Consider the following 12,350-nt stretch of genomic DNA (forward strand, 5'->3'; position numbering starts at 1 on the left):
GCGAGGGGTTGGTAAGCATCCCCTAGGAAACACTTAGGTTTTCTCTAAATTTATTCCAGAAAATTATTCTAAAGGACTTTTCAAGGACCACAGCATAATGCCTTGGAAACTTAGTTTTTAACCTTTTTCTTTTCTTTTTTTCTTTTTTTTTCTTTTTTTTTGAGACAGAGTCTCACTCTGTCACCCAGGCTGGAGTGCAGTGGTGCGATCTCGGCTCACTGCAACCTCTGTCTCCCAGGTTCAAGCGATTCTCATGCCTCAGTCTCCTGGGATTACAGGCGCGCACCACCACTCCCGGCTAATTTTTGTATCAGTAGAGACAAGGTTTCACCATGTTGGCTAAGCTGGTCTTGAACTCCTGACCTGAGGTGATCCGCCCGCCTCGGCCTCCCAAAGTGTTGGGATTACAGGCGTGAGCCACCGCGCCGGGCCAGTTTTTAACACTATTAGCCACAGTGAAACTGAACTATTGATCAAGTGACGCCACACAAACAGGGGTAAATCCCCTGTTCAACAAAGGGTTTGTGACGCCCCTGAGTGCTGACAAGCCAAACCGCACCCTCCCTGCGGCACCTCGCGGGCCGGTGGGGCGGGAAGCCCGGCTTCTGGGGAGGTGCCGCCCCTCCACTGACGCAGGCCGCCGAGACCCCCCGACGGACCTCCTAGGGCTAATCTGATAGTGCCTCTGAGGTCGATAGGACTCCACGTGCCACTCCCTGCAGGGTCATCCAGCAAGTAATTCCTAGACCCGTAGGTGGCCGCAGAGCCGGTTACCTCTGGTTCTGCGCCAGCGTGCCCCACCCGCAGGACGGCCGGGTTCTTTGATTTCTACACTTTCTAAAACCAAACCCGAGAGGAAGGGCAGGCCCAGGGTGGGGATGCCCTGAAATATTCGAGAGAAGGACCGTTTCTACTGAAGAGAAGTTTACAAGAACGCTCTGTCTGGGGCGGGCGAGGCCTCTGCGAGGCGGGTCCGGGAGCGAGGGCAGGGCGTGGGCCGCGCGCCCGGGGTCGGGGGAGTCGGGGGCAGGAAGAGGGGGAGGAGACAGGGCTGGGGGAGCGCCCTGCCGAGCGCCCTCCAGGCTCCTCCCGCTCCCGCGCCGCCTCCCTCTACCCACCCGCCGCACGTACTAAGGAAGGCGCACAGCCCGCCGCGCTCGCCTCTCCGCCCCGCGTCCAGCTCGCCCAGCTCGCCCAGCGTCCGCCGCGCCTCGGCCAAGGTGAGCTCCGCCCGGCCCACGCGCCCCTCCTGGGTAGTCCCCAGGCCCGGACCTGCTGCCCGGGGAAAACCCTGCACCCGGCTTCGCGGGGCGTCCGGAGCACCGCGGGGCTGGGCGGGGAGCGGCTGGTGGGGAATCCGCTGCTCAGTGCTCCGGGCCACACCCAAACGAGGCCAGCAGCGCCCCTCCCCGGCCCGGGCGCGGCCGCCCCCAGACCCACGCGGACCGGAGGAGGGGGCACTTGTTCTTTAGGAGGGGACCGTGGTGTTGGTGCGCCTGAACCTCTTCCCTCCTCCCTTTATGTTTGCGTTGCTTTACTCCCACCTTTCCTGCTTTCCCACACGTCTCTCGGGTTACCGAATCCCTCCTGCACGCCCCTGCCCTGGCTGGCGTGTTTCTTGGTGGGTTCCGCTCGCAGGCCGAGTCTGCATGTTCGTAGCTTGCTCCCGGCTGTACCGCCCAAGTAGGCGCGGGTAGGACGAGTAGGCAGCTGGGGGCGTCCCTTCCGTAACCCTTAGTCCGTCGGCCAAACAGGCGTTTCTGGTCGGGGCTTCCTGTTGTCTGCTCGACGGAAAGGGTCTTCCTGCTGAGGGAGGGAGGTCCACTTGTTTTCTTTCTGAAGCAGTTTGGCTGGGGTTTGTGGGAGAGGGCCCTGTGTGACGTGGTTTCTCTACTGAAAGGGTTCCCCTGCTGTCTTAATAAGTGGAACCAGAAAGACATGGAGGAAGAGCAGGCTTGATGAAAGATCTTCCAATCATAGATTAATTTGGCCCGGTGCAGTGAGACAGACAGACGTGCCATTGGTACTTGGTTCACCACCTGTGCTTTGGCCGAAGGAATGGCGCTGCCCCTAGCCGTGGACACTGCTGCCCTGTCCAGCCTCAGTCCAGCTCTGCCTAAGTGAAACCAGGAGCTCTGCCTTGTTGGCTGGGGGTGGAATGCAGAGCGCTCCAAGCCAGGCCAGCACAGGGGATCCCTAAGCCAGATTCTGGGATGCATTAAGCCCACCCCGTTTTCTGCCCCCACCCAGTTCCGTCTCTGCGGGAGCTTCTGCAGGGCGTGGTTAGCACAAAGGGCTCCAGGATTCTCCTAGTGGTCTGAGGCCTGTGACTCAGCTGTGAGACCATGTGGGTGTGGCCGGTTGCAGATACTCTCGGTGGATGGTTTGGACAGAACACTCCCTGAAGGAAAAGGAGAACTGTGCCATCTCAGAGGGCATTTTCCAAGAGGAAGTGAGTCACACCTGGTCTGGCTGCCAGTCTGCAGGAGAGGTTTCTCGACTGAACTGCCGGTGAGGGCAGTAATTAGATCTGTAGGGCCTTGGCGAGACCGCTTTTCGTTATCGGCCAGTATGCGCCTGGCAGCCTGCCTCAGCCTTACTTGGGAGGTAGCTTTTCCCGTTAAGAGGTTTGCAGTTGTTGCGGATATTTTTCCCCAGAAGCTTGAGTTTCAGTCTCCAGGAGTGGAGTTTTATGTTGTGCGTTTTAGGTGAGGCCAAGCTCATGGAAGCACCCAGTCGGTGATCTTTGCCTCCAACATGTTTCAGCAAATTGCAAAAGATAATGCCAGGGGTTGGAGTGGGAATGAGTTCATATAACTTATTGGAAGTTTCTTCATCGGCCCTGCCCCCACAGATTCCTATCCAGTTTCTGTTTAATCATCCCTTCCAAATGGTGTATTTGTTCCTTCACAGCCAGAGGGTAGTTTCTTCACTGTGGCCCTTGATCCACCATTTGGAGTTTCTTATCTAGGTTCTTACAATTTTTTTGGTCTACTGGGCATGAAGCAATTTTTGGGTCTTACCCTGCTTTCTGGGTGATGCTCTTCCTAGCTTTTCTCCGACACATCATATAGGCCCCTTTCCTCCCGTGTGCTGGCCAGCCTCCTAAGCAGCCACTCCAGTGAGGTCAGGCCTGAGCCACTCCAGTGAGGTCAGGGTGGAGCTGAGACTGTGTGCCTCCCTGCTTTCTACTGACAGTTCAAAAAATGTGACTTTTGTAGAGCACAACCCACTTGGTATACCCTTGGACACAGTCCAGTCTTTTGAAGCGTAAAGTTGAGAGAAACAATGGAATTCTTTCAGGATTATAATGTATAAATTAGCACTCAAAGTGCTGAGAAAGCTGGACTAAAATTTTAACATCTTAAGTTTCTCATTTTTCTGGGGACTCAACAAATTTAGGAATCCACATCAAAAGCAAAAAGAAAGAATGTACTTCTTTTAAACAATTTTCAGCATTTTCTATCCCTTTACTAAATAAGTACCACCCATCCTACCAAAGTCTTTAACTAAAAGCAGTTTTAACAGTAGCTATGTTGGCTGATTAGGCTGATGCCTAAGCATTCTTTAAGGAAAAATTGATGTAGTTGGTTAGATTGAAGGAGGTTTCTTCCAAGTTCTTTCTTCCTATTGAATTGCATCTGAAATGTTCCTTTGCTGCCCAGTTCTTTAGTGGGCAAGTTTTAGTTGGTGAGAGGTGAGAGAGACAGCCTGGATCCAGATCCATTGCTTCAACTCATTTTTTCTGAATTCCCTTCAGAGATCAAATTTAAGAATGCCTTCTGGGTTCAATTTTAAAAACTCCAAAATTTCTAAAGCAAAAGGAAGGAAACCTCAAACATATTTTAAATAACAGATGTTTGTTTTTACTGACGCTCTGCCGTTTATTTTCTGGGTGGGCTGTAAGAAAACTAGGGTATGGACAAGACACAGAGGAGCAAAGCAAGTCCAACTCACTCTGCAGAAGTGTCCTCTTTGAAACTGCCGCCGGGATCTAGGCATAGGTCCAAAGCAAACATTTGAGATTGTTCAGGAGCAGACACTTTTCTGAGGAGGACTCCTGCTTGCCTGCTACTCCCAGGACAACCAAAATACATCATTATCATTTCTTAACAATTCATCGAGCAGGCTCTATGAGGGCTGGGGCACTGGCTATTGGGACCCTGCTCAAAAAACCTGCAACCTAGTGAGGAAAGAAACAGAAACACAAATAACTAGAATTCAGGCCAAATGCTTTAATAGTATTCCATTAGCTGGTGAACTCCTCAAAGGCAAGCACCATGGAGAGCTTTGTGTGTGTGTGCGTGTGTGTATGTGTGTGTGAACACCCTCATGCCTAACACCATGTCTGGGACATTCAAAGTAGGTGCTCAGGGAGGGAGAACCAAAAATGGAAAATTGAATTCCTCCTATGGTAACTAAATTTGTGGAGTCCAGAATTGTTTTCCGTAGAGAAAACTATGCAGAGAAAGATGTCTCCGCCTCCCTTCTTAAGACCTGTTGCTCAGACAAACATGTAGAGGGCATGAATAGGCATCAGATTAGAATACTTCAATAAAAGGTGAGTGGACAGCAAGGCTGTTATTATCCTGTGGAGCTCAGCAGTGAGATAGCAGCACTAGAAAAGCAAAAAGTAGAAGATGGGATGAATGAAACTTGAGAAAACAGCAAGTGTTAGAAGAGAAGGAGCACAGTCATGTCATTCTGACTAGACCTGTTTAGCAGGACACATATTTTTCCTTTTGCGTATGGAATGTGCACTCCTGTGTACTCTATCTACTGTTCTGTTCATAGTTGAACACTTTTGGGGCCCCTTTCCTGGCCCTTCCCAGCTCTCACATTGTCCTCCTGAGCTCTGAGCTACAAGGCTTTCAGCCTAGTCCTGGGTAATCACACCTGCACCTCAGCTACTGCCCAAGGGATTGTGTGGTTCATTTATGCACATAACAGTTATATAGTGCTCCATGAATAAAAGCAGAATAATTTGTAGCTCTTAAGAGAAGCTTAAATCTCAGGCAGACAAGTAAACAATTAAATGAAATTGAATGTTTCAGGTGCAAGAGTACATTATTGGGGATAGAGAGGACACTGCTGCCCCTCAGCCCCAGCCCCAAGGCCCTCCTGTCAAAGTGTGTCTAACCAGGATGCAGGAAGCCCACATCTGCCCAGGAATAGAGCTTGCAGAGTGGCTACGTGAGGGTGGAAATGCCAGATTGAAGTCCCTGAAGAACTTCAGTTTTGGCAGCTAACAGTCAGTGCTGCAGACAGCCCTGCCCAGGCAAGTCCCACCCAAGAATGGAGGGCCAGGCAGGGCTGACTCAGTTGGGCAACCGTTGGCTGCACTCAGACAAGAGTTACATGATTCATCCTCTAGCCAAGAGAACAGAGTTTTAATCACAACATTTCCCCCTTTCCTTTGTCTTATTTTAAAGCCAGTGTGCAACTCCTTCCTCAAAACAGAGTTCCTTGCTGTGGCCCTGGTCAGTGCCCTTTGGGGCACTGGTTGCTGAGGAGACAAGGGCTTCTCCACTGATTTTCAATGCTATTTTCACCTCCTGGCTACTCCCTCCTCTGCATCCTTATTGCAGAAGGCCTACTGGACACATAGGGAGTCAGCTGGCTGCAATATTCACAATCCATCCACTGAATAAAACCACTGGGGGAGGAGGGGAGGGGAAGACCAAGTGGGAGAAGGATGTAACTTCAGAGAGGGAAGCTCCGTCACTTCGTAATGGCTGTGGGCAAGAGAGGCATGCGACTGAGTGACTTCAGACCTAAGCACTCACACAGTGTGAGGTAGACTCACCTTGCTCTCCTGAAGAAGATACTCAAGGGTGGCCAGGATTTCCTCAGCTGACAACTTGTATTTCTTAGAAGCTCCTAAAATTAGCCTTTTTAAAATTTAGAGGTCCTTACCCTGCTGCATTCTCTTTCTTAATTCTGCACTTTCCTTCTGTCCTGTCATCTGAAAAAAGTAAACTAGGTACCCCACCCAGTTCCAATTACTGGGATCTTTGGGAATTGATCCTGAAGTGCTCTGCTGCTCTGAACTTGAGCACAGGTATTTTTAAACCTCTGTGGTGTCTGACTCCTTTCCTGAGTTATTTAAGAACTGGGGTGGGATCCCACGTCCTTCTCCCAGAGGTGACTCGCCCAGTTCAGTTCTCTTAAATTGCTGGACTTGGAGTACCAGTCCAGGCAAGGCAGACTCTCTGTAAGCCCACTGCCATCTGAAACCCATATGAGGGATGGGGGATGAGCCAGATCTGAGCTGTGTCAGAAGAGAAGGAAAAGGGTGTGTTTCCCCTGGAATTCATCTCACAGCAGACCTTGAAGCATTAATTTGCAGCTCTCTCCAAGATAACTAACTGCCTTTCAGATGACTCAATGCCAGATTCTGATTTATAGCATTCTTTGGCCTGCTGGTTCCCATACTTTTCTGGAGATTAAGGGGTAGAATTTACAATTCTTAAGTGTTAATTGCTCAATCCTCATGTTTACCAACTCCACCTTCTCCTCTGTAAAAGATAGCATTTGAGAATCAGTGTTGAACAGGAATCTCTCAGAGATAGGAACCAGACCAAAGCATGTCTCAGGTTCCTGTTAGAGCTCTTCAGCAGAGGAATTTGCCAGCCCTTCAATCTAAGCTCAAAGCCTATTCTTGTGATTATTTATTTTTATTTTTTAGTGCTATATTACAGTCTCCATTCACGTTCACCTGTTTCCTATCCAGTAGTGATTTTAGGTGATATTAGCCAAAGCTTATCTGTTCTCGCCAAATGATTCCTTCCAATTAAGCCAAAATTCACTGAGGTTCTATTAAGTACCACGTACTGGGTCTTGTGAGACATATACCCCTAGTTCATTATACCCAAATGTAATGATCTGACATGTTTCCTTTCCTTTCTTATAAATGCTTCATGATGAAAGCTCTTGCTTTCCCACTGTACCCCAGACTGTGACAGCAGCTCATCTGTCTAATGTCACTAAAACATAGGAGGCCCTCAAATGAGTTAGGTTATAGTATTACTTGTTGCTTCTCAAGTGAACTAGACAATGGACTTTGAGTAGTTTTCTGTTTGGGTAGAGCAACTGTATTTTACTGCCAGAGATGCAACTGTCTTTATTGCAATAAATAACAAGTTCAGAACTTTAGTAAAGAATACATATAGGCCGGGCACAGTGGCTCACGCCTGTAATCCCAGCACTTTGGGAGGCCGAGGTGGGCGGATCACGAGGTCAGGAGATCGAGACCACGGTGAAACCCCGTCTCTACTAAAAATACAAAAAAATTAGTCGGGTGCGGTGGCGGGCACCTGTAGTCCCAGCTACTCGGGAGGCTGAGGCAGGAGAATGCCGTGAACCCAGGAAGCAGAGCTTGCAGCGAGCCGAGATGGCGCCACTGCACTCCAGCCTGGGCGACAGAGCGAGACTCCGTCTCAAAAAAAAAAAAAAAAAAAAAAGAATACATATATACCCAGCAGATAAATTCACTTGTAAGCAGATTTCTAAACCCTAGAATCACACTGAACCAAGTTACCACATTAAGCTTAGAAGGGTGAAGTTTTCGTATTTACCAGACTTGACTGTGTGGATTGTTAGTATCAGCCATATCTAAGAATCCCATTTACTAGTGCCAAGAGAAATTATGAACTATCTGTTCTTTCAGTAGGTGCTTTGTCAGTTAAAAAGAGGAACACTGGGCCGGGCGCAGTGGCCTGTAATCCCAGCACTTTGGGAGGCCGAGGTGGGCAGATCACCTGAAGTCAGGAGTTTGAGACCAGCCTGCTCAACATGGCAAAACCCCGCCTCTACTAAAAATACAAAAAATTAGCCGGACATGGTGGCGGACGCCTGTAATCCCAGCTACCCGGGAGGCTGAGGCAGGAGAATCAGGAGAATAGCTTGAACCAGGGAGGCAGAGGTTGCAGTGAGCCAAGATCGCAACACTGCACTCCAGCCTGGGCAACAAGAGCAAAGCTCCGTCTCAAAAAAAAAAAAAAAAAAAAGAGGAACACTGATCTTGCTTTTCTAAATTATTAGTTTCTATTCTTCATTAGGTTATTCATGCAAATTAGCTGGAGTTAGCTAAACCCCTTTATTTACAGCACCAGTATCTGAGGTGTCTATTTCTACCAACAAGGGACCCAAACTGGGGTGGACTGGTTCTTAGATTCATTCACTGAATTTTAAAGCTGGAGAAGATCAGATGGATGATCTAATCTCCATCTTTCCAATTATCCTAAAAAGGCTGGCAATACATATGGCTTAAAAGTTAATGTAAATCCACATAGATGAACCTGGAGGACGTTACGCTTAGTGAAATAAGCCAAGCACAGAAAGACAATTACCAGATGATCTCACTCATGTGGAATCTTAAACACTGAATTTCATAGAACTAAAGAATAGAATGGGCTGGGGTGATTGCACTGGAGTGATGTTGAGGAGATATTGGTCAAAAGATTCAAAATTTCAGTTAGGAGGAATAAGTTTAAGAGATCTACTGTACAACAACGTGACTATAGTTAATTACAATGTATTGTATTCTTGACAAATAGTTAAGAGTGGCTAAGTGTTCTCACCACAAAAGTGCTAACTATGGGAGGTAATGCATATGTTAATTAGCTAGATTCAGTCATCCCACAATGTATATATACCTGAAAACATCATGTTGTACACATTAAATACATACAATTTTATCTTTCAATTAAAAAAAAATAAATTCATGCATAAAGTCTGCCAAAAAAAGTTAATGTAGACCCTGTTACTTTACATCCTTTAATAGGCTTCAACGGACCACACCAAAATGCCATCTCAAATGGAACACGCCATGGAAACCATGATGTTTACATTTCACAAATTCGCTGGGGATAAAGGCTACTTAACAAAGGAGGACCTGAGAGTACTCATGGAAAAGGAGTTCCCTGGATTTTTGGAAGTAAGTGTTGAAAAGCTTACAAAGAACCAGACATAAAAGTCAATGCTTCTAGGCCTTGGTTCCTTTTCCTTCTTGTTTCCATCCCTTCCCTGTGGAGGTCACCACTAGTGAATGAATGAATGTAGTCACCTGAAGGAATGAATGAATGACCTCATTCATTCACTTATTAAATAGTATTGAGTACCTGCTATTTGTAAGATACTGTTGAGGAAACAGAAAGTAATGAAGACACAGCCCCAACCTTCAAGGAGCTTACAGTCTGCAGGTGAAATAAGACTGCATACAAATAACCACAATATGAGCTGTTTGTTGGAAAATTCCATCTGGTTATCTGTGTCTGTTGTGACGATGTTGGGGACAGAGTTGGGAGAAAGAAAGCTTTTCACAAAAGAGTAGTCAACCAGAAAATGGCTACCTTCAGGTCCAAAAACCTGGTGGTGGAGATGCCACATCCTGGTCACATTCCGTTTTGAGCAACTCGAATCTCCCTTCTTAAATCTCTTCAGATAAAGGGATTGTTTTTTCTTTTTCTAATACTATAAAGGAGCAGTGTCAGTCATCTACTGAATAAAAGCCACATATCACTCCAGAAATAACTGCTTTTCACATAATAATGCTCTGACAACACAGGAGCAGTTTGAGTTTATGTCTCACCTTTGACAGACTGAGAGATGCATGAAGACCTATAAGAGGACTCTGCCATCAGCTCAGATACATCACTCAGGACATGGGGCCACAAGGCACAGTTGTCCTTTTATATTCCAGGTCTTGAGAGGTGGCTGTTGAATTCAACTGAAGGTGCAACATTGCATGACAAAATAGTAGACTGAAATGCAAGCCCTTCTTTCCCTACCACAATTGTAGTCACCTGAAAAGATTGTTTCTGTGCTTGGTGTTGAATAATGCATTAACCTGTAAAGGGTGAGAGGAGATATGGTAAAACGTTGGGTCCTGCCTCTTGTCATCTGCCTGGTAAACGGCACATTAGTCAAGCCCCTGACTCCTGCAATCAATAAACATGAGGCTTTTTAGTATACTATAATTCGTATGTCATCAATATCAGTTAAATAAACAGATATAAATAGCCTAACTACTCTCTCAGAGCTGCAGTTATTACCTAATGCTATCCCAGAATGAGTTAGAATATTCAGGTCCTCTGCTTTTGTAGAGTCCTGTGATATAGCCCCAGACCAGGAGTTAGAAGATCTGGCTCTGCCTTAACTAACAATGGGCAGGTTGCTTCAGCTCTCTAGTCTTCAGTTTCCTCCCCTGTAAAATTAGAGAGGGCTGGACATAATTATCTGCAAGGTCACTTTCACTTTCTATGATCATTCAAGACAAGCATTAAGACGCAAGGACAAAATGTGCTCATTGTAAGCCTGCCTGTCCTATGGACAAAGGCATTCTCAGTACACTAAACACTTGTTAAGAGTGTTGTTAAGAGCCAGAGTGAGTATCATGTAAGACACAGACCCTTTCTTCCTAAAGGCTTTGTGGCATGAGACACATAAAGGGTATATGTAGTGTGGAGCACTAACCATGGCAGGGTAATTTATTCCAGGCACAGAGTCATAATTCCTGAAACACCTACACTCACTGCATTAACAGAGCCTTTTGTTTCTAAAGTAGACCCCTTATGTCATCCAGATTTCACTCATTCTGACCACAGCCAGGAAGCTGAGGGTGAAGCCAGAATTAGCTGAAACCCACCAAGAGCTGCATAGAGCAGGTTTAGCTAGAGTAGGAGTTTGCAGTGCTCATGTGGGAAATGCTGCTGCTATACTTTTAGGAATTTCTGAGTGCAATTTAGAAACATCTAGCACACTTGAAACACTGCATATCATTTTCCTCACTCATGAATATAGTCATCAGAATTCATAAATAGTTTACCTGAGCCCTTTAACAACCTCAAATAGGCCATATTTCTCTCTCTGGTTTATGGCATGGACCCTACAGGAAAAACCACACCTTACCGCTTCTGACCAGCATCACTACAAAAAGGAGTGCTGAAGCCAATCACCATGTAAGCAAGATAAAAGCAAAGGGGGTCTTGCCTGCCCATCTCTGTTCCATACATTCTTACCAGGCACTGAGAGTCATGGGGAGTTTAAGACTCCATCCCACATACTCCTTTTGAAACTGGTCCAGTGTACAACATCCAGTGAAGAGTATAGGATGGCATAGACTTACCAACTCAAAGAATGGAAGGATTCTAGAAACATTATAGTCCAACCTCCTCAATTCATCGTTGATACACAAAGGCCCACTAAGCTGTGTGGTTCACTCAGCATCACGTGGCTAATATGATATGAAGCCACACTAGCTTGTCCTCAGCTGTGCCAAGAAGAATGAGAGCTGCCTTCTTCAAACCTAAAACCAACCCATGGCATCATTAACACCTCTTTAAAATCCATAGGACAGTGATCCAAAACTTATTCCCTAAATCATAAATATCTTTTCATAAGGAGTTTCCTTTGTAAGGGATTTGACCATGCCATTAGGAATAAAATTTTAATAAGAGAATGTAAGTTTAAACCATAAAATGAGGAGCTTAGGGTGGTTCTTAGGCAGAATCTAAATACGAAATTACTGAAATGCTCCCGCAAGGCAAAAAAAAAAAAAATACATTTAGATGAACTCCAAAGGTTGCTTATGACCTAAAACAAGAGCTCAAGTAATTGGGAGATATATACACAGTTCTCAGCAGTACAAATCAAATAAGCTCCTCATTGCAACCTTTGACTGATATTTCTTGCCTTTGTTCTTTTTTTTTTTTTTTTTTTTTTTTTTTTTCAGAATCAAAAAGACCCTCTGGCTGTGGACAAAATAATGAAGGACCTGGACCAGTGCAGAGATGGCAAAGTGGGCTTCCAGAGCTTCTTTTCCCTAATTGCGGGCCTCACCATTGCATGCAATGACTATTTTGTAGTACACATGAAGCAGAAGGGAAAGAAGTAGGCAGAAATGAGCAATTCGCTCCTCCCTGATAAGAGTTGTCCCAAAGGGTCGCTTAAGGAATCTGCCCCACAGCTTCCCCCATAGAAGGATTTCATGAGCAGATCAGGACACTTAGCAAATGTAAAAATAAAATCTAACTCTCATTTGACAAGCAGAGAAAGAAAAGTTAAATACCAGATAAGCTTTTGATTTTTGTATTGTTTGCATCCCCTTGCCCTCAATAAATAAAGTTCTTTTTTAGTTCCAAATTTGAGACAGAATGTTTGTTGTTCCCTCAGAAATGCTTGTTCCCCAAGAGGCAGCTTGCCCTTGGGCAGCCAGCACACAGCAGAGCTTTTCTCACACAGCAGAGCTTTTCTCACAGAACTGGCAAAATGAGAAAACACTCTTCATTCAGGCTTGGAGTCTGACTTCTCTAATTGTTCTGCCCTTGTAGCTGTGTCTATATGAAGGA

At 46.2% G+C, this 12,350-nt stretch overlaps 1 protein-coding gene across 1 annotated transcript; it reads left to right on the forward strand.

Moving 5' to 3' along the window:
• Positions 1 to 993: 993 nt before the first annotated feature.
• Positions 994 to 12,144, forward strand: S100A10 (S100 calcium binding protein A10). Its single transcript, XM_034935661.3, has 3 exons — positions 994 to 1,220; positions 8,786 to 8,938; positions 11,735 to 12,144. Exons 2-3 carry the CDS (start codon positions 8,807 to 8,809, stop codon positions 11,894 to 11,896), a joined length of 294 nt encoding a protein of 97 aa, XP_034791552.1. The 5' UTR covers positions 994 to 1,220; positions 8,786 to 8,806; the 3' UTR covers positions 11,897 to 12,144.
• The last annotated feature ends 206 nt before the right edge of the window (positions 12,145 to 12,350 follow it).

This window comes from Pan paniscus, chromosome 1, assembly GCF_029289425.2.
Source record: "Pan paniscus chromosome 1, NHGRI_mPanPan1-v2.0_pri, whole genome shotgun sequence".
NCBI classification, from domain to species: domain Eukaryota; kingdom Metazoa; phylum Chordata; class Mammalia; order Primates; family Hominidae; genus Pan; species Pan paniscus.